Source organism: Prinia subflava, chromosome 5 (assembly GCF_021018805.1).
Source record: "Prinia subflava isolate CZ2003 ecotype Zambia chromosome 5, Cam_Psub_1.2, whole genome shotgun sequence".
NCBI classification, from domain to species: Eukaryota; Metazoa; Chordata; class Aves; order Passeriformes; family Cisticolidae; genus Prinia; species Prinia subflava.
In genome coordinates, this window is record NC_086251.1 from 6840016 (window position 1) to 6860387 (window position 20372).

General features: G+C 44.6%; 1 protein-coding gene across 6 annotated transcripts in view; it reads right to left on the reverse strand.

Moving 5' to 3' along the window:
• Positions 1 to 20372, reverse strand: part of TEAD1 (TEA domain transcription factor 1) — a 153103-nt gene that overhangs the window by 79979 nt on the left and 52752 nt on the right. For all 6 annotated transcript variants that reach the window (XM_063397904.1, XM_063397905.1, XM_063397906.1 and 3 more), the window contains exon 3: positions 18932 to 19185. In XM_063397904.1, the coding sequence (XP_063253974.1) occupies positions 18932 to 19079 (148 nt within the window). In that variant the 5' untranslated portion in view covers positions 19080 to 19185. The remainder of the gene's footprint in view (positions 1 to 18931; positions 19186 to 20372) is intronic.

Genomic DNA, 20372 nt, shown 5'->3' on the forward strand with positions numbered 1-20372 from the left:
AAGCTTGCTGCCACGACCACCCTTTACACCCCCTGCACTCCAGAGTTTTTGCACTGATTTGAGCAGGGTTAGGAGGAGTTGCAGCAATTCAGGTGCCACCGAAGGCACTGACAAGTTTCCTCTAAACTCAGCTACAGAAACAAGCTCCCATGTTGAGCCATCCTCCAAGCATACACCTAACATCACTCAGTTTGCTCACACACACAAGAAAACTCCTCCAAAATCTGCAGATTTCAGAGAAACCAGGAGCTCACCAGCAGTGGTTGGTTTTGATAGACTGCAGGTCAGCAAAGTATGCAAGAACATGTCTAGCATTAGTTGCTTGGAGGTTTTCTGGCTGGCTTTTGGGATGTGAAATGACCTCAGCTGCAACCTTGTATGCAGCAGCTGTCTGCAAAGCTCAGGTTACTGAGGTGGCACAGCAACGCGCTGTGAGCATCTTTGTCAGGCAGGTCCTTCCTACATCTTGCCTGTTAATGGATTTATATAGAGGTCTAGATTTAAGCAATTTGGTATATTTTGCCTTTTGGGTCTGAATATAGGTGTAACTGCAAATATTCGCTGTGATTTAAAGTGTTGAGGAATACAGCACATGAAAAATCTGATTATTACCTTAGTTTTTATATATGAAGAACTCCACTGCTTACAAATACTCATGTTTCCTTACCTAGCAACCCTGTGTGTTATGGACATCTTCCCTCTGTCTGTTCAGTATCAACCTGGAGTCAAGAACACTAACAGCAAATTTCCATTGCTTAAGCTCCAAATGCTTTACATTTCTCTCATCAGCATTTCACACCTTGTCTTCTACTTATAGCACAAAAATAAAGTCAAAATCCATGAAATTTCCTCCTCCAGTCCCCTATTTCTTTATTTCTCTGTTTCTACACACAGACTTGCATTTGCGTCTAAGTGAGACATCAGTGCAGGAAACTCAGACACAAAAATGTTCCCTACCCTGGGCTTTCATTTTTTCCCCTGCATACCAGCTCCTCTTGCCCCAAGCTCAGCCCATTTGCAGATCCACTTTTTGTCCCACCACATCAGAGCACTCCAGCCTCCACCACAGCCTTGGTATCTAAAGTTTCTGAAGCAGGAGGGCAATGCTGTAAAATAAACTCACTCATCACATGTCTCTTCCTGGCTGATTCCTCCCACAGTTCCTAATAAACCCCATTGTGTTCAGACCCACACGGAGTGCTCAGGCACACACCCCTCTTTACTAGGCACAGTGGCTTTGTTTTTAAGGCAGTATGTCAGAGCCTTGCATGGAATTTTGAACTCCTGAATCAAACAGTTACTTCTTTGGCAAGAAAAATTAATTTGAGCCCCCCTTTTCAACAGGTTGCTGATTTCCTGTGGGTTTTCCAGGGGTACTCCAGCTAAACCTTGCGTGGCACAGGTGTTCAGTCCCAGCTGCCTGAAGGGACCTCCAGCAGAGCAGCAGCTACCCAGATACAGGATTAAAAATAAAACTGAAATTCTGATTTGAATTGTGCAGAGCAGGATCATGCATACAGCACCCTTGTACCCACAAACCTCATTTGGATGGAATGCCATTGCAAATAATCCATCACCTCAGTTCAGCCTTCCATGGCCACATCTTCTTAGCCTTCTCAGTCTTGGCTGAGAGTGGCCTTTTTCTAACATTCCTTACATTAAATGAAATAAAGCACCCTCACAGTTTTCAGGATGATGTGAAATCCTGGCTCGTGACTTGCCAAAACAGAACAGTAAGAATATTTGCAAAAAAAAATGCTTGTCAGAGCTCTCCCGACTGCCGTGGCTACAGGCCAGATTTTTCATGATGCAATTCCCCAGAGGAGCTGCTTTTCTGGCCAGAGCATCACCTTGTCTGTGCTGAAGAAACTCTGGGGGGGCTGCTCAGGTGAATCTGGCTTTTCATGTTTAACCTGCTATTACGTTTTTGTCCAGAGAGTTTTGTTCTGTATTTCAGCACCATTTTTCTTAACAGCCCGTACGGACAATTTTCTACAAGGAAAGCTCTTATTAGGCTTTATATCTATGACCTTAGGTTATCTTTTATAGTTTAATCTACACAACCTTAGAAACCAAGCCTCGCCTGTGGTAGCCAGCCCAACAATTCATTCGATTGTCCAGTACAACTTTCAATTCTCACAAGCAATTTGACAATTGCAAGTATTTTGCACTGCATATTATGACATCTAGTGCTGCAAAAATAATAAGACCTGGAGTTAACACACAGCACTGAAAGTCTACTCATTTAACCATGAATTCTCAGGTAGTTTAGATGTTTCAATAACAGGCATGCTATAGGCCAAGCTGTCATATCACTTTTATCACAAAAATGTCACGTGCCTGTTCCCTAGCTTGCACACATGCCAGCTCTCAGATTCCCATCAAACCTTCCCTAACTCCAAGGATACACAAGCAAAATACATTATTTTAATGGATGGTTTCATAAACAGCAGAGCCCTAGAGCCACTAAATAGTGCTCTCAAGTCATTTACTATGGTTTGTAATTTATTAATAGGGATATATGAATCTTCCTTGAGGGGACAAATGGAAGAAGCCAGCTTACCCTACTGGAGGCACAGAGCTGGATTCTGCTCCTGGTGGCTTCTGCCTCCAGCAGGTGAGAAGAGGGGTACCCTACCTTTCCCTCTCAAGGCCCCTTGCTTGGCTATCCTGGGGTCAAATGCCAGCACAGGCTGGGAAGTCACCACCCGTGGCCATCCCTCTGCCCGAGGTTTGGACACTTGTCACAGCTGCTGACGGTCCAAAGCACACCTCGTGCACATCCACTGCTGAGAAAACAGCTCCAAGGTGCTGCAGAAGGTGGCAGGAATGGCTGGGGCCGTGCTCACCACTGCAGGGCAGCAGGGCCCCCTTGCTGCTGGGAACCAGGGGGGAGGTGGCAGGATGGGGTGCCCAAGTGCCCCCAGCAGCAGTGACAGCTGCAGGTGGCAGCATCAAAGGTGGCAGAAAGGGTGGCTGACCCTAAGGCACGTGATTCACAGAATGCAAAGAACTTGCGAGATGTCACACGGCTGCGCGAAATCGCGACACAAATCACAAATAAACAGAAAAGGGTTGGGAAGGCAGGCACCCGGCCAGCCCGGCTGCACCCACGCGGGGATGGCCGGCTGTGCTGCGCCACCAGACACGGCCTCTCTCCCCTTTCTCCTCCCTCACCCCCTGCCTGGACCTCTGCATGCCCCGGTGGGTGGGAGCAGGGACAGGCTGGCTCAGCAGCCGCTCCGAAACGTGACTTCACAACTGTTTGCAGGGCACAAGTTTAGCAACCTGTAAGAATATCACAAATCCCTCTCGGGGCTGTATTTAAAGTTAGCTTTCCTTCTTGCTGCTTTTACTTCTGCACCTGATCTGCAGCTTGGAGCCAGTGAACTCTGAAGCCTCACAATATTCTATAGGATGGGGTTAACCTGCAGTAGCTCCTTAAATTACACAGATGGTTTAATACAAAGGAAAATGAGCAGGTACAGAAAAGCCAGTCTGAAAGCAGATTGTGAACGCTGCATTGCTTTCAGCGAGTTCAGTTCGCTCCCAATTCTGACCTGATTCTTTTACAGATTTAATGAATCTGTCAGGTTGATACCATGAAATGGGGCAAGTGAGCAGTCAGCTTTGTTGTTCAGGCTTTGTTTTCATGTTTCCAATTAAAAACAACAACAAAAAAAGAATCCAAGCAATTAATGGGAAATATTAACATGTAAGAATGCAACAGCTTTTAAACATATGGGAGATTTCATCTGAGCAAGAATTTTCACTGGAAAAGATTGAGGTGAGCTCACAACTTTCAATCAAAGTTCTGTGACTTAAAAAAAAGTTAAAGTTGGTTAGGGTTGTCACACAATAGATGAATTTACACAAGTCTAGAGACTGGCTTTACTAGAATGAATTATTGATGTCTCACTTTCATAAGTGAATGACTTGCAGAAACCAGCACAGAGTACGTCCCATTGCTGCAAGATGTGCAGACTTAATGCAGCTTTGGCAAAGGGAGCCAAATTCTTTCTCTGAATTGCACGTCAACAAAAACAAGACTGTAAAAGATACAGTTGCTTTGGAAGTGGATCAGTCTTAAGCATTAAAAACAACTTCTGTACCTGGACTCCACTGATATTTCTGTGGTCTTATAGCTGTTTTTCCTGTTTTCAGAAGTTTTTCTCTTCCCTGCTAATTGACAGAAGCTGAACATCTATTCCAGTGGAGCTCTGCCAGTTTATACAAGCTGAGGATGTGGCCCATATTTTTATAAAGGGAGGTCCTTTCCACTGTTTTGCCATCTGCCAAGCTCTACTTTAAGCTAATTAAATAACGTCAAGTTCTAGCAGGCTTTTTCAGGCCATTAGAGTTTTCCATTTCTGGACCCCACAGGGTACCTAGCAAGTCTGGCTTCAGGAGAACCGAGATGCAGATTCAAAGGTGCTGACAGTGCTAAGTGCCAATGAAAGCTGGAAAATACCCTGACAGTTTGGACACCCTCTGTGGTTTCCACACAAAGAGAGTTTGTGGAGGATCTGTGAATGTGAGCAATCTTACACACTCGGAGGAAGTGGGGGATTGACTTCAAGCTTCTGTTGTTTCACCCATGTCAGTGACCAAGAGGGTGAGCACGGGACAGCCTGTGAGGCAGCCTGAAGGTGCAGGCAGCTTGCTCTGGACAAACACTGAGGCCATTTATCAGGCTGAATTTTTTCCCCCACTTCAGCAGCCCTTTTGTCGCCAGCCTCACCCACCCTTGGGTCTGGCACCTCCTCAAGTTGCTCTGCCCACCTCCCCTCCCCTTCCCTGCTCCCTCACGGTGCCCTGTGGCCACGGTGCTGGCTGTGGGGATGAGCAGCAAAAAATAAAAGCATCTCATTTACCTTCAACTCTACAGCTACAAAAGTGCAACAAACATCGTCCAAAGTCCCCAAGATACATAAATGAGCAGTTCCCCCTGTAACCAAGGGTGTCCTATCATTTGTAGCATTTTCTCTCCTCCTCTGCTCTCCCTATGATAAACCCACTTACACTACTGGTCTTAAAACAGACAGACAACAGCCGGAGCAGAGATTGTCTCATCTTGTGAGCACAAGATCTCCTACAATGGAGGCTTTATCCTGACTGCAGACTTCCAGCACTGCTATAATTCAAATACTACTAATAACCAGGGTGAATGTGGAATAGTATGAGCAGGACATGAACACAAGCAGGGAATAACCCTCTATCAACCAGGAGCTCTACAGGAATAATGGACTACACCAGCAGTACTGGCAGCCTTTGCAGGCTTCCTGCTTTTTATCCTGAGAGAGCCCAAAACACCTTCTCGTATCTGTGGAGAGACTGTTTCAAACACATCATATTGAATGAAGCCCTTTTTATCAAGATGCCACAGCCCCACATGGCATCCAGGGCTGAAAGGGAAAATGACCTCTGCCAGCTGAAACTGTCACTGGGAAAGGGAAGGGAGGCCATGCGTGGTGGCATGGCTGAATGACAAGTTCTGCTTTCTGGTCTGCCTAGGATAAAATGAGAATTACCCCAGTTAGATCAGCTTCTCACCCACTCTACTGCCAACTAAGAAAACAAAAAAAAAGACAGCAAACAAACCACAGCAAATCAAGCATTAACGAGCAAGAAAACAGTTCTTCTCACATGGCCTCTCATGCAGGACCATTCTGCTGTCAAGCCAGCCACAAATGTTGGATTGACACACCAGTTAAATCTCACTGTCATTTCAATGACACACTCACACCTTTCAGTAAGCCTCTACCACAGAGGTGCGTGAATATGTGGACACACCCCTGTGTAAAGTTCAAACATGATTTAAATATGACATCCTACACCAACAAAGTCATATTAGTACAAATCTGAGCCCATTGTAGCTGCCTGAGTCATACGAGTACACAGCAGGTATTTTAACACCACTGTCGTGGCTGACATGAATAAATCTAAATCTCCAGCGTGTTATATGACCACAATAGATTTTCCTCTTCCCTTCCTAGCTCATTTATCATGAGGAACCACCTCTCACAGATTTCTCCTGAAATGTTACTATAGAAAAGAAAATAGATAGGACTACAGTGATGGACACAGCTGACCAGGATACGGCAGCATCCTCTTAAAGAACAAGCTGAAGCTGCCTGAAAGAGCCCAAGTTTGGAGGGAGGCAAGTTTCCTGATGGCCCTGGATGAAGGGCTGTGCCTGTGAGGATTGTGGGTTTGAGAGGATGTTACAGGCAAGGAACACCACGCAGGGCAATCTGTAAAACAGGCCCAGAAGTACAGCAGTATTTTAAAATGCACTATACTCCTGGCAAGTCACGTGCCTTAAAACTGGACATAAATCATTGCAAACTTCAACTCTTTGTTTTTCCACAGAACTTTTTAATGTTTTTGGTTCCACACACAGGGCCCTGTTCAGCATCTTGCTGCCATGGTGTTTTTCTGTCTTGACAATTCACTTCCGTGAGCAGGCATGTAGCCAACTCAAATGAGACTCGACGCAGTGAAAAGCCCTTCAGGTAAACAGTGTGATAAGCTAAACTGCAAAAACGAGACAATGTTTTTGTACTATGAGGCAGTTGCCATGGAGATGGTTGCTAATTAACTGCATTCAGCCAAGAGAACAAAGGGTTTAAGGGCAGACAGGACCCTGTATCTTAGAGCGAGCAATGCATAATGTCTTATGCAATCTGCACATCTATCATATCTGGAATACCTGAGCCTTTGCTTAGGTTGCAAAAATACCTCAGTGACAACTGGGGGGGTTTATTCCTTTAAATTTCAACTAATTTTCTGATAGTTGATGACTTAACAGTATTTTAGAAACAAACAAAACCCACACTTAAAAGTGGCAGATATGAATCAATGCATCAAGTTGGGACTGTACTAAAAATTGAACTGTTTTATGTTCATTCAGAGCTCCTGTTTTCACAGAGTACTGGGTTTGCATGGCCAGGTTTTGGCAGTGAGGGGCTACAGGGGTGGCTGCTGCGAGAAGCTGCCAGGAACTGCCCTCATATCTGACAGAGCCAATGCCAGCCAGCTCTGAGCTGCTGGCCCATCAGTGACAGGGGTACTGCTCCTGAGATAACAGATTTAGGAGGGAGGGAAAAAACCCTGGGCAGCTGCAGGCAAAGAGAGGAGTGAGATGTGTGAGAAGAACAGCCCTGCAGACACCCAGGTCAGTGCAGAGGTGCTCCAGGCACTGGGGCTGAGATTCCCCTGAAGCTGCCCATGGTGAGGCAGCTGAACACAGGGAGGGCACAGGGATGCTGAGATCCACCCTGAGGATGGATATCGAGCAGCTGGATGCCTGAAGGAGGCTGTGACCCCAGGAGAAGCCCATGCTGGAACAGGTTTGCAGGCAGGACTTGTGACCCCCATGCTGGAGCAGCCTGTTTCTGAAGGACTGAACTCTGTGGAATGGGCACAGTGGAGAAGTTCAGGGAGCACTGCTGCCCCTGGGCAGGAACCACATTGGAGAAGTCCATGGGAGAATTGTGTCCCATGGGAGGGACCCTCCACTGGAGCAGGGGAAGAGTATGAGGAGCCCTCTCTGTGAGGAGCAGAAGCAAAGGTGTGTGATGAACTGATCACAACCCTCATGCCTCATCCCCCTGTACCACTGACGAAGCAGAGAAACTGAGAGCAAAGTTAGAATAATTAACTCTTCAATCTATTCCTAAATAAAGCTCCTAAAATGTACCTTTGACCTAAAAACTGTATTTAAATTAAAGTTGGCTATTCTGAACAGATACAGAATTCCATTATTTCAAAGGGATCGTATTTTTGTTTAGTTTTGTATTACAACTCCTTTTGATGTCTACAATGCACTGGAAGCTTACAGCACTCTAGAAGAAGCATAAAATGGTCAGCAGGTCACCCTAAACACCACAGCAGCACATTTCCAGCTCACTGAGAGTGTTCCTAGGAAACTGCCTGTGCTCACAGCATCCCCTGCAGCCCCAAGGAAGGGCCAGGGCTCCCCCAGACCTGCTCAGCCTGTCCGCTGGGCAAGGGCTTGCACAAGCTGTGCTCAGGCCAGACCAGGCACCTCCTAATTCACCTCTGAAATCCTCTGAAGCTGAGCTCTTTTCCCAAGTGGAAGCTGAGAAAAACAATAAAGAGCCCATTAGAAAGACCCTTCCTTTTGAGACAAGCCAGTGGATAAAATAGATCTGCACTGACACCAGATTTCTTTAGCTCTGACTAAATAAGGCAGTATTTTTCCTTTTCGAGTCATTACACACATGACTTAAATAAAAACAAAACTGGGATTATTTTTTTTGACATGATTTAGATGCTGTCAGGATGCAAAGAGCCACAATCAATTTTGAATTTAGGTCCTTACTAAGTGGAATGGGATGAGTTCACACCTCATATGAGGGTATTACTTCAGCAAAGCCTGCTGCACACTGAACACACAGTATAATAATTTACTACATGAAGGTTGAAGGTTTGGGGTTTTTTTTTTTGACATTTTAAATTATGAGGCATCTGCAAACAGATCCTAAATCTGAATTTCACATGGATTTTCCACACCAGCCAATTCCGATTGCCCCTAGACATCCCCTCCAGCATTAATCACTCACCCACACTACTGTAGTTCATATTTCTTTTACAGAAACAGAGGTCTGCAAAATTCTTAAACTCTCGCCTAGAAAACAGGAATTATTACTTCTGTGGCAAACTAAGTTTTAAACATAAGGCACCCAATTCTGCCTTCAGTTATACTGCCATAAATCTTTAACAATTCTATTAGATTTATAATACTGTAACTGAGGAGGAAATTGAGCCCAAGATATTTTCTAAATCGGTAATTAAATAGCAGAATTTTAGTTTGGCACAGAGTAAAGACCTCTTAGATTACTTCTTTGGATAAGGCTACATAGTTTTTTGTTCCTTGAATAATGATGTTGTGAACAAATTAAATCATCCTGTTTTCGGCAGCCTCTCTCTTATTCTGTAGAATGACCACATCATCAATATGAAGCATCGATATGGGGCCAAATATCGCCTCCATTTTCCATCCACTTTCTCTCTCTCTTCTCCAGATAAATCTAGACCCCTTGTGCCTCCCCATTATTTGTACATGGCACACAGCACCTCAAGGATCTCTTCTTGTTTGGTTTCAAGGAACTACTATATTAAGAAAATGCCTAATAATAATAAAAAGGCATTTAGTCAACTCCCTTATTAGAGGAGCAGGGTATCCTGTGGTCACATTATGCAGAGACTGTGCTCTCAAAAGATGCAGCCGGCTCTCCCCGCACACAGGATGTGGTGCAGGAACATGGATTGGCCACAGTTGCCCTAAACTCCCCCAGGGTCACTGGATAAGCTCTGAAAGGACCCTCTTCAGCATTAAAGCTTAGATGGCACTGGGGGAAAGAGGGCTCAATTCCCAGCTCTGCTATAAAACCCCTGATGACATCAGGCAAGTTATTTAGTCCCTCTAGGCTGCTTTTCTTCATTGGGCAAGGGCAGCTTGTAAAATTTCCTGTCTCGCAATTTTAATAGAAGTGGGTTTTTAATGGCTATTTTACCTCACTTTAATTTTTGCTCAGTATTTCCAGCCCTAATGCATCTTCCATGTTAGTGAGCACTCTGCTAACCCCACATGCCAGGCTCCACGCCGCCCCCCACCAGCTCTGCTTGTGTCACGCTCACAGGGGTCAGTGGGAGGCTGGAACCTGGGACAACTGCTCCCAACTGGGGGCTGAGAGAGATCAAGAGCCTTGGGGGCAGCCAGGCCAAAGGGCTTTCTGAGCTGTCCCACCTGTTAATGGCACTCCTCTGGCCACCCAGCTATGCAGCTCCAGTGGCCTTTTCTCGCTGCCTGGCAGGATGGAAAATTCTGCGGGCGGCTCCTCCGTGCGCGATCCCTTACAGCAATTCTCCCTCAGCACGCTGGTGATTGGGCCTCCTGCAGCTAAAAATACCCCGTGCAGCCTAAATATGTAGCACACAATGTATGCCTGCATACCTCACCTACCTAAATATATGCCCACATGCCTACCTAATAACAGCTACAAATATGAATCACACTGTTTCTTCGCAGAGCGCTCTCACGGGAGGTTGCCTGCAGTTGCCAAAGCAAAGGAAGGTCCCAGCCAAGAGGTAGCCAATTCCTTGTGTGTAAATCTCCTGGTTGAGGACTCCTAAATACATTTTAATTGGCTGGAACACATTTTATTCACACACACAAACCTATTTGCACATATGTGTATGTGCATATGTTTATATACAGCTATTAGTAAGCACTTCTTTCGCCATTAATTGTACTTAAAGTTTTATTGCTGACAGTCCATCCAAGGAAGAACTAAACAAATGAAAATGCAATTCTTGTCCAAAGAATTAAATGCTGAAGTTACCAGGCCACATGAAGGCACCTGCTAAAATGATCCAAAGGCTACTTTCACTATGGAAAATTATTAGTTGCCAACTATACCCAGCCTGCTGTCCCCAAGCCCCTGAAACTGGGACCCAGCTGGGCTAACATTTTCCTTTTCTCAATGTCTAAGACAGCAGTGTTACCTGCTACTTGAGGTGTAAAACTGGTGCTGAATCCAAGCAGCAGAAGATGGGTTGCTCAACTGTGTTCCCTACTCACTTGCATTGCTAGCATGACAAAACCCCACAATTTAAACCTTTTTGTTTGTTTGTTTAATTAATCCTTTTCTTTTCCATGCTAACCAAACACCAGTTGATGTTAAAGTAGAAGTTTCAAAAAAGTGAAACAGCTTCAGGCAAATCAGCTTCAGATGTTTTAGCTCTGCTGCAATGATGACAAATTAGGCAAACTGAAAAAGCATTTTCTTTGTTATATGCAAACTTGGCATATAACTCTACCTCATCTACTTCCACACAGATTAGTGGAATATGCTCCCTAACACCTCCAGGCACGTCTTCTGTGCTGTTGTCCCCAAAACTGCCAGGCACCAAGGGTGATATGGCTGCCAGCAGACAAACCAAGATTCAGCCCAAGCCGAATCCCTTTGTGCCTGCTGGATCTCCTGGGTACCCCTCCTCCAAGGACGGCAACCAAACAAAGAGATGGGTGGATGACCTGATCCTTTCGGAAGGCCTAAACACCTGGTAACCCCTGGCAAGCTGACTGCCCCCTTCAAGACAGAAAGGAGAATTCAATACAAGCATGAAATCCAGGAAATCCTCGGGAGGCCTGACCTAGCTGGAGAAGGCTGTTGTGGGAAGGCTGTAATTAGGCAGCAGCAAGAGTGATGCTGACTTCTCACAGCAGACAAGGTGCACGGTGGCCACAGTTTCTATTAACAGTGCCTGAACACCCTGTAGGTAAAACTGTGATGGTGTTTGACCCACATCCCAGCAGCTCCCACAGCATGCGGTGCCTTCCCAGGGTTCCAGTTCCCTCATGAATTTGGGATGTATTGCTGCCCCTTTTACACCAGGTTTAACAAGCCATGACACTTTTGTGTGTTTAAAAGAACATTCATGAAATGGAATGAGCACATTCACATCCCCAACTGGTATGATTTTTGTTTCCAAAAACACGTTCCTTAGTCAAACAGTGTAAACACTTTGTATGCCTAGAACAAAGCCAGAAAAACTGCAGAGGAGACTTTTTCTACTAACTAAACCCTTACTTCTACTGAAAGTCTGAACTGTTAATCCATTACTGTCTAATTTCTTAAACTCAGATTCCAGGCCTGAATCATCTGAAAGCCCAGAGCCTGAAGTGTTTCTGTCTGATGTTCCAGACCAAGTGCCCCACATGAAATTGTTTGTAGGGTAGGAAAATATTCATACAATGGTATTAAATGCAACTTCTCAAAGGGCACCACAAAAAAAGAAAAAAAAAAAAGAAAAGAAAAAAGAAAAGAAAAGAAAAATCCTTCATGCATCTGTTAGGAAATCCCCGTAAGACTCAGATAAGATACATATTAATTTTGAATAGCAGGCCCTTGGGGAATTGTGTAAGACTCATGTCACAACCACCACAGCATTTACTCTCCAACAGTTAGCCCAGGATCACCCCTGTGAGGTGTGGGGTGGGACACAAACCTACTCCTCAGGAGACTGCATGCCCCCAGAAAACCAAAGATGCTGTAAAATCGCTTTGTGGTCCCACTGCTCCTTGTTCCCCACAGTGTTATTTGTTATCACACCTACACAGAGCAACCCCCCTATGGGAACAGTGGGAACATTAGGATGAAATTTCCCTCCCAGCATGGTTCACATGCCTGGTTTTCAGTACTCACCTCACTGGCCCCTAGTCCATCTTGAACAGCCATCTAGCACTTCCCAAATCCAGCACTCTTGGGTGCTGGTGCAAACCATGGTGATGGTGCTGGCAGCTAAGGGGTCAATTTCTGATCAATATTTTTTTCTGTTGCTGGTCAGTGTGAGATGCTCCCTGCACTGTCCAAGTCTCTCTCTTCAGCAAACAACAATTTCTGTGTTTTCTCACCTCTTCTTCCATAAGGGTGCCCAGAACAAGCGTGTCAACATAGGTATGACTGACCCTCCCTATCCCCTCATCAGACCTTGACTGGGGATGTGAGTCACTGCTCTGCTGCCACCACTGTGTGACATAACCCAGCTGGTGTTTGGAGGGCAGACACTTCTACCATAGCCCCACACTGGTCCTGTGAAGAGGAATTCCAACCTTACAGCCCATCATAACCCCCAAGTGGGCCTTGTCCAGCTCCAGGGGTCCCTAGGTTGCCTGAATGAGAAGGTGTTTGCCCTAGGAGTGACCCCAGTTCTCCAAGGAATGAGATCAAATAAACAAGTCCATTTTCTTTCAGGCTATCTACATGCAGGGTTTTCAATTATCTTGATCTCTCAGTACTGTGCAACCAACTAACACACTACATCAGCCTGATCAGGACTGTTTTAACTGCCTCCTAGCACGACAGCTATTTCTTAAAGCTGCAAAACTCTGCCTTCTGCAATTGTAGGATCACAAGTTCATCTTGAGAAACCAGTGCTGGGAGAAAAACAAGCTACTACAAATGACACTGGACAACCACCTAAATGTATCCTGGATGTTCCAGTGAGGTTGCATCACTTCAGTGCTCTCATGTTAATGTGTGGCAATTCTAAACAAGGGTATTACCAGAGGAACAATGTCATAGAGGAAAGACACAGCCTTACTCTGTTTAGTATGGCTGTTTAAATAGGATTAGCCACACTCTGAACTGGACAAATGCCTGACCTGAACCTGCCCTGGTAGCCTCCACTTAGTTTCAGGCAAGAACTGAAAGTTCCTCCAGTACCTCCTCCCTGCAGTGTCCACTGAGCTCTGGCAGTTGGGGCAGCAGCTACACTGCTGTCTTTCCCATGAACAGGCTATTCACAGCTTTCTGCCAGATCCCACTCATGGAGTGACTGAAGAGAACATGCTTAGGAGAGAGAGGACAAAGCCCAAGTGCTAAAAATCACTTTTAAAGGACATCTCACTCTTTCTGATGCATAATTTTTCAGCAAAACTTTCTGGTATACATTCCCATTTTCTTTGGAATATATCATCCTCCCAACCCAGCACAGTCAATGAAATACTCAATCCACAGATCAATCCATGTACCTTCCACAACATTACAGACATTTTCTGCTGTGGTGCTTACCACAGCCTGCTCTCCTCTGTCTGCTCCCTAAGGATGAGTTGATATCCTTATCACACACAGCTCTCACTGTCACACAGAGATTTTTCTCTTTAGGATAGGAAGCTATGGCATGGAGGGAAAGAAAAAAAAAGAAAAAAATTCTCTGTCATATGAAGACACTGTCACTTTATCTCAAAGCACTGACAATTTACTCTTGACAGTCCAAGGAAAAAGATTAAACCCTGTTCCCCCACATTTCAGAAATCCTCGAGGACCAGCAAGCCCAACAACCCCTCCTTTCCACAGGCTCACAAAACCTGATCTTGCCCTCTTGCAAGCACGGCCTGCTGATGTTGCAAGAACGTTACCACCTTGCAGAAATGATCTTGGGCAGATTTTCTCCTAACCCAAGCAATTTCAGCAGTAACTTCTCCAGCAGACACCATCTCTCTGGCCCTTCCTGCCCTTCCCTGCAGGCTGAGGGCTCAGCACCAAGCAAGCCCAGCACTACCAGACTGTTCCTGGACACTTTTGTTTACAGCCTAAAAACCCAAATAGTGGCTTTCAGAACAGGAGTCCCATCTCCACTGCATTCATTCGGAGCATGTTGCTGAGAGAACAAAAAAGGGGGAGAAAAAAATACAAGAGAGTATCTTTGTACAATGATTGCAGGAACAGATGAATAAACATGAAACCTGATACTTCACATCTGGTATTTCATCACTCCAAGTACCTTATTCACATTCAAATATCTTTAACACTGTGAAAACTTTATAAGGTAACAATGTCTTTATGGAGGCAGCAACTTGCATGTAACTTTTAAAATTAAAAGCAAAAGTAAAAATAATTTGTAACATGTTACTGTACTCTTCATAAAGCTATTTACCTCACAGTTTCCTAATAGAAACCAAGAAAAACACCAAATAATGCAGTTAGCTACAGAATCAGGCAAGCCCACAGAATAGGATTTCTTTTGTCAATGTTCTAGTTCAAAGTTCAATTTTAATATCCAATTTACACAAGGTGCTTTGGAAATGAAGACTATTATTACTCATTGTACAAAAATTCTATTATCTGAGCAGAATTTTTTATGCAAGTATCCTTTTCCCTTAACAGTGCATGCCAAGAGATTTTATGTATAACCTAATAAACATATACAGTTCTGAAAGGCTGCTATGCAGTTTCTCACGTTAATTAGTACTCACTCTTCTCTGTAAAACTACTAAACATGCTAAAAAACTTCCTTTTAATAACCAGTACATACTCATAAGCACTTCTGTTGCAGAGATTAATACCTCCAATGCAAACTTGCAACTGAAGAGCTGTTTATACGTCTCAAATTAATATCAAATTATTTTCTTGTCTTAAAGGCAAAAACCACCTTTTCTACATTGAGGCTAATTTAGCAGTGCTGATAACAAAATGTCTGCAGGCATATTCCACTTGCTAGCTCTTATGCCACTTTGGGGTTGTCCCTAGAGCTGCACTAAAGCCACATCTTGCTGTAGCTAAAATAAAAATAAAATAAAATAAAATAAAAATGAAATAGAAACATGCACACAGAGCCAAACCCAACCCCATGGTAACTCCAGTGACTTCAGTGTTACAACCAGGGATAAAAGTAGGGCTGCATTTCACAGCAGCTTTCATTCTTGTAATCTTTTCCAAAACACTCTCCCAGGAGCAAAGACAAGCATAGGCAAATGTCTTGCCAATAAGTGAGTTCACAGGGATTGCTACAAGTCACTAAACTGTCAGCAGTAAAAGACCAACAATGGGAACAAAGTACAAACACAGGACAGCCAATGCCCTCTAATGGGCTGGGGTTTTACTATGAGCAGGATAAACAAGGACACGGAAATTCATCGGAAGGGATCTCTGAGACAGAAGGCAAATTACGGGGCGCCCTGCTTTGTACTGGAGGATGATATCTGTGGTTGATCAATACCTCTTTTGAAACAGCACAGATGAAAAAATTCTTACCAATGCCTTGGCAAGACAAATGAAAATGGGTCTAAGAACTCGAGTCTTTCCTCCATGGCCTACACTGGACTGCTTCCACGAAGAGTGTGAGCATCAATTTATAAATGTGTTCCTCTACCCTCCTTCAAGCCTCCACATTTATACCCTCCTTACCTTCTTTTAATATTATTTACTTTTGGTCAATAAAATTTAGTGCTAGGAGCAAAACCAACACTGTAAGACCTTCACAGCCTTACTCACAAAGGAAAGAGAAAAGGAGTGATGGATAGAGCTTTCCTGCAGGAAGCTTATCACATTTCCCTTGGCTTTACCATGTATTCCCTTTCTCTCTCAAGAATTTCAAAACTAGTTCCTGGAATTTGCCCATCCAAACCAAAACAAACGTCTTTGCTTCTTACCCAACCATTTCCTATAAATTTAAAAACAAGCGTTTCATTAAGCTTTCATTGTGTTTCCTGAGGATTTCTTCAAGGAGCCATAACCCTAAGTTAGCAGCAGCCTGAAATGCTCCTGGCCTTGCACAGGTCACGGTTTTGTCTTTGCAGCCTGAGGATGCCCCAAGGCAAGAATAAAAATGTTGGGACATCCCCTTTCCTCTCCCCAGCCAGGGGCCCCTGCAACCCTTTTCTGTTGGGGATGGGATCAAGTCTTTTGTTCTCATCATCCCTTTATGCCTTAAGTTACATTTTTGAGAAGGCAAGGGGAGAGAGGAAAACACCCTCTCCTTTCCTTCCCTCCTTCATCTAAGGTCTCAGCTAAAGGGGAACAGCTGAAGTGTTCCAGGCTCTCCCGAGGAGTCACAGATGTCCCTCAGTGCCACCCTCTCCTATCATGAGCCACCCTGCTGCTGCCCAGGTGGCACCATGGGCAGGAGCCCCTCGGCCACCCCTCACCCACAGAACCCAGTGCCCTCAGTCCTCCTTGAGCAATCCTCCACGTCCCCTGGAGCCAGCTGAACACAAACCTCTTAGAAAGGCCAGTTTAAGGATGGTTTTTAGACCACCACAAAGAACAGTGAAGAAACTCTGGCTCCTTGCTTACACGAATGTCGCAAAGCTCTCATTAAATCAAAGGCAGAGACTTAAAATATTTCTTCAAGCAAAATCTCTGCTCTTCTCTAAGTCTCCCTCCAAAGATCAAAAACAACAATTGCTTAACCTAATCCACACAGAGTGATCATTATATTTGCTTCCATAAAGATCAGATTTGTTCTGGTGCCTATATCTAAGGGTAATTTCAGTCAGAAAATGAAATGGTGCTCTCTTGACTTTTTGTCTTACACGGCCCATGAATTACTGGCACATTACAATACCCCCCAACACTGTGGAAGCTTGGCCATATTGCAATGTCTCTCTTGTAAGTGAAATAAACTTGGTATGCCACTAAAAGGCATTAAATTATTTTCATTATGCCACACAGAATGTAAAACACTTACACTGTTTTGATTTCAAAATCCTTGGAGAACAATTATGCTCTTAGGGCCATAAGACTCTATTAGAAAGTCCTCAGAAACCTAGCATGGTTTCAATAAATCCTCAAACACTACAAAGCAGTCACTCAGTTTGAAGAATGAAAACATGAGTTCATCCACTGCAAAGTCAGGATGTAAATTCTGCTCATACAGTACCCTGCACTTCCTAACGCATTTCTTTCTACTCAGTCAGGGCAACACTTTAAGTAAAGTTTTCAGCATCAAGCACGCATAGCTCCTTTTCTGCTTGAAAATTAACTGTATTTGATTTAGGATTAGCGTAAATATGAGATGTGCCTATGCCTTTGGTGTTACTAGCTACCACTATTAATCAGCAATTAGATATGCACAAATAGTTTTATACATATATAATTTAACAAATGTTAACATTCAGGATTAAGAACCATTAAACTAAACCAGTGATTGCCACAATGAATGGATAAATATGTTAATTTCTTTAATTTATACAATGCCATTAAAAAATGCTTCAAAACACCAAAAAGCAGGTTTCAGGGGTGATTGGTGTGGTTGTGGGGATCCTGATTAAAAAAAAAAAAAAAAGTGCAGCCACTCTAATTTTGGCTGATGGGCTAAGTAAAGCTAAGTAAAGCTTTAGAGCATAAGTACACAATAAGCCTGTACATACATGCGCTTACGTACTCCTAGAAGGAGCAAACCCTCCTAATTAGGCAAATCATGTGTCCTTTTGCAAAGAAAAATAACAGTACCGAAAAGCAATCAAAACAGCCGGAAACGGCCGAGCAGGAGAGGACAGGAGAGATTAAATCCCCTTGGGCAGGGGGCGAAGGGGCATGCGGGAGAGGCAGGAGGGGGAAAAGCAAACACCCAGGCAGGAAACCCGGCCCGGGAACTTTCTGCCGAGGGCAGCTGAGATGCTTCATCCCGACTCTTTTTTTTTTTTTTTTTTTTTTTTTTTCCCCCGGACAGGACGTTCGGTGTGGCCGCGGGGGTGACACGGCAGCTGCGGAGGGACCGGGTCAGCCGGCAGCGCCCGTGACCTCGGGCGGGGCACAGCTGGTGGCAGCTGCGGCACCATCTGCTCGGGGCCGGGCCCCTCTGCCCCGCCAGGTAGCGGCGAGGGACGGGGGAGCATCCTCGGGACTCGGCCACCCACCCCCGGAACACGGGCACCCACCCCCGGACACGGGCACCCGGGCAAGGTCTCTGCTGGCCCCAAGGAGGAATCTGGGAAATGGAAAAGAGAAAGGAACGGAGCGAGAGAGAGAGCTCGGAGCAGCCCCGCGGAGCACGTGGAGAAATCTGCATCCCTCCGCAGAGGAGCAGCGTGTATTTATGGAATGTCGGTATCTGATTGAGAGCAGTTTGCACGCAGGGAAGGGGGGTTAAACATAGCCAGAAAAGACACAAAAGCACCGCTAACTTGCCGCTTTTTCATGGAGAGGCTTCTGAATGCAACAAGAACTTTATCACTTTGCAGTTCAGTATTGCATGATCTGCCACACCACTACACAGACTGCACTTCCCGCTTCCGTCTTCATTATTTAGTGCAAAATAAAGAAAAATGCCTCTTTTTTTTTTAATGCCCGAGGAGTGACACATTTAAACGCTTCTTTTAAATATTCACATTCAGCCACAGCATTAAACTTGTCAAAAGCAACTGTATAAGGTAACTAATAAGACAATTCTGTATCAATATTGCTTTCCTAGTGCCAGCAGAGAAGGAACTGGTTTGGATAGTCCTGAACACCACATCAGCTCAGCTGAGCTGAGCTCTCTCAACTTCAAACATTTCTTCACAATTTACTCCAAAAGCACCAAAATTAGAACCAGGAACATTGCGTAGAAACAAGCCGGGCTTCACAGTTCTCATGTTGGAACAATTATTTCCAAAGGCTAAATGTGTACCACTTACCATACATTTTGCCTTCATCTGATAAGATGATTTTCCTCCTCCCACACGGTGGATAGATAGCTAGAGCCTCCTGAAAGCTCTGTTCAATGTCAGGACTCCAGACACCTTCTGCATCGTTGTCAATAGGTTTATCTGCAGAATCACTCATTCTTTCAATATCTTCGGCAGGACTCTCGCTGCCGCTCCAGCTGCTGGGCTCAATGGTGATGGCTGGCGTCTCCAAGCCTAAGCCTGGAGTCTTCAAGGGAATAAACCTGCAACACAAACAACCAACCCCAAAAGGCATTAAAGGCATGGAACTCTGGGCTAACATTTCCACCTACTTCTGGTGCTAAGTGAACAGCGGCTGAGCAGTAACGCCAGCACAGGGTGCACCAAGGAAAAGTGAAAAATTCATAACCGTTCTACCTCAAACGAGCAGAGGTGCAGCAATAAGGCTGTCAGAAGGGGAACCCTTCTACATTTTCTGTGTGCAATTACATGAGGGCATAGAGAATCAGATTGTTTTTCACGAATAGTCAAAGTGGGGCAAAAACTCTCCAGCCACATTGCATCTGGCTGAGGACTGGCACCCCTAAAATAAGAAGCCAGATCCTCAGGCAGGGGGAAATCAGCGTACTGCCACTGGCTGGAAGGGAAGCACACCGATGTATGCCACAGTGACCACCAGAGCTTAAAACCATTTGAACCTAAAAACAAAAGCAAAAACTATTGTTCACATCCATCCGGATGTCAGTGGATTAAATGGAATTATACCAGCGATGTGACAGCTCAATGTAATTAACTGGAAAAGGCTGCAATTTTCAGATGTTACCCAAATAAATAATACAATCAGAATCCAAGCTACATGCAAAAAAGAAATCTTTAAAATGATAATACCAGAGCAAAGAGTTTCAGGAGAAGATATATGCTTTGCCTGATTTAAAAGGTCTCTGTCACAGAACCATAGCAGAACAAAAATTACAAGCTTCAAGTTGCTGAATCAATTTAATAAGAAATAATTTAATATAGCTGCACCTGCTCACACCAGCAGAGCTGCAGATCTGTCAGTGTTCCTTTTATATTTTTGAGAGAAATACAACTCTGCTGTAAAGACTTGCTCCAGGCAAAAAAGCTGCTACACCAGACCACGTTCACCTCTGGTGTAATTCTTTGGGAAGTCAGTGAAATAACACCAGGAACAGATTTGGCTCAACATGTCTAGGCATAATGCAGTTTTATTTTGAAAAAAAAAAGAAGTTTGGTGACTCTAACTGATCTAAGTAGATGGGAGTGTTCAAACACGCAGGAATGAGCTGCAAACACAGTTAAAAATCCAGTTTCTTGGCTAAACACTCAAACCCCCTAAACGATAAGATTTTTATTCTGCTCAGGCAGGAGAGAGAGGCTTCACCTTGCACCGACCTCCATCCTCCTGCCCTCACTGGGGTCTCAGGACATC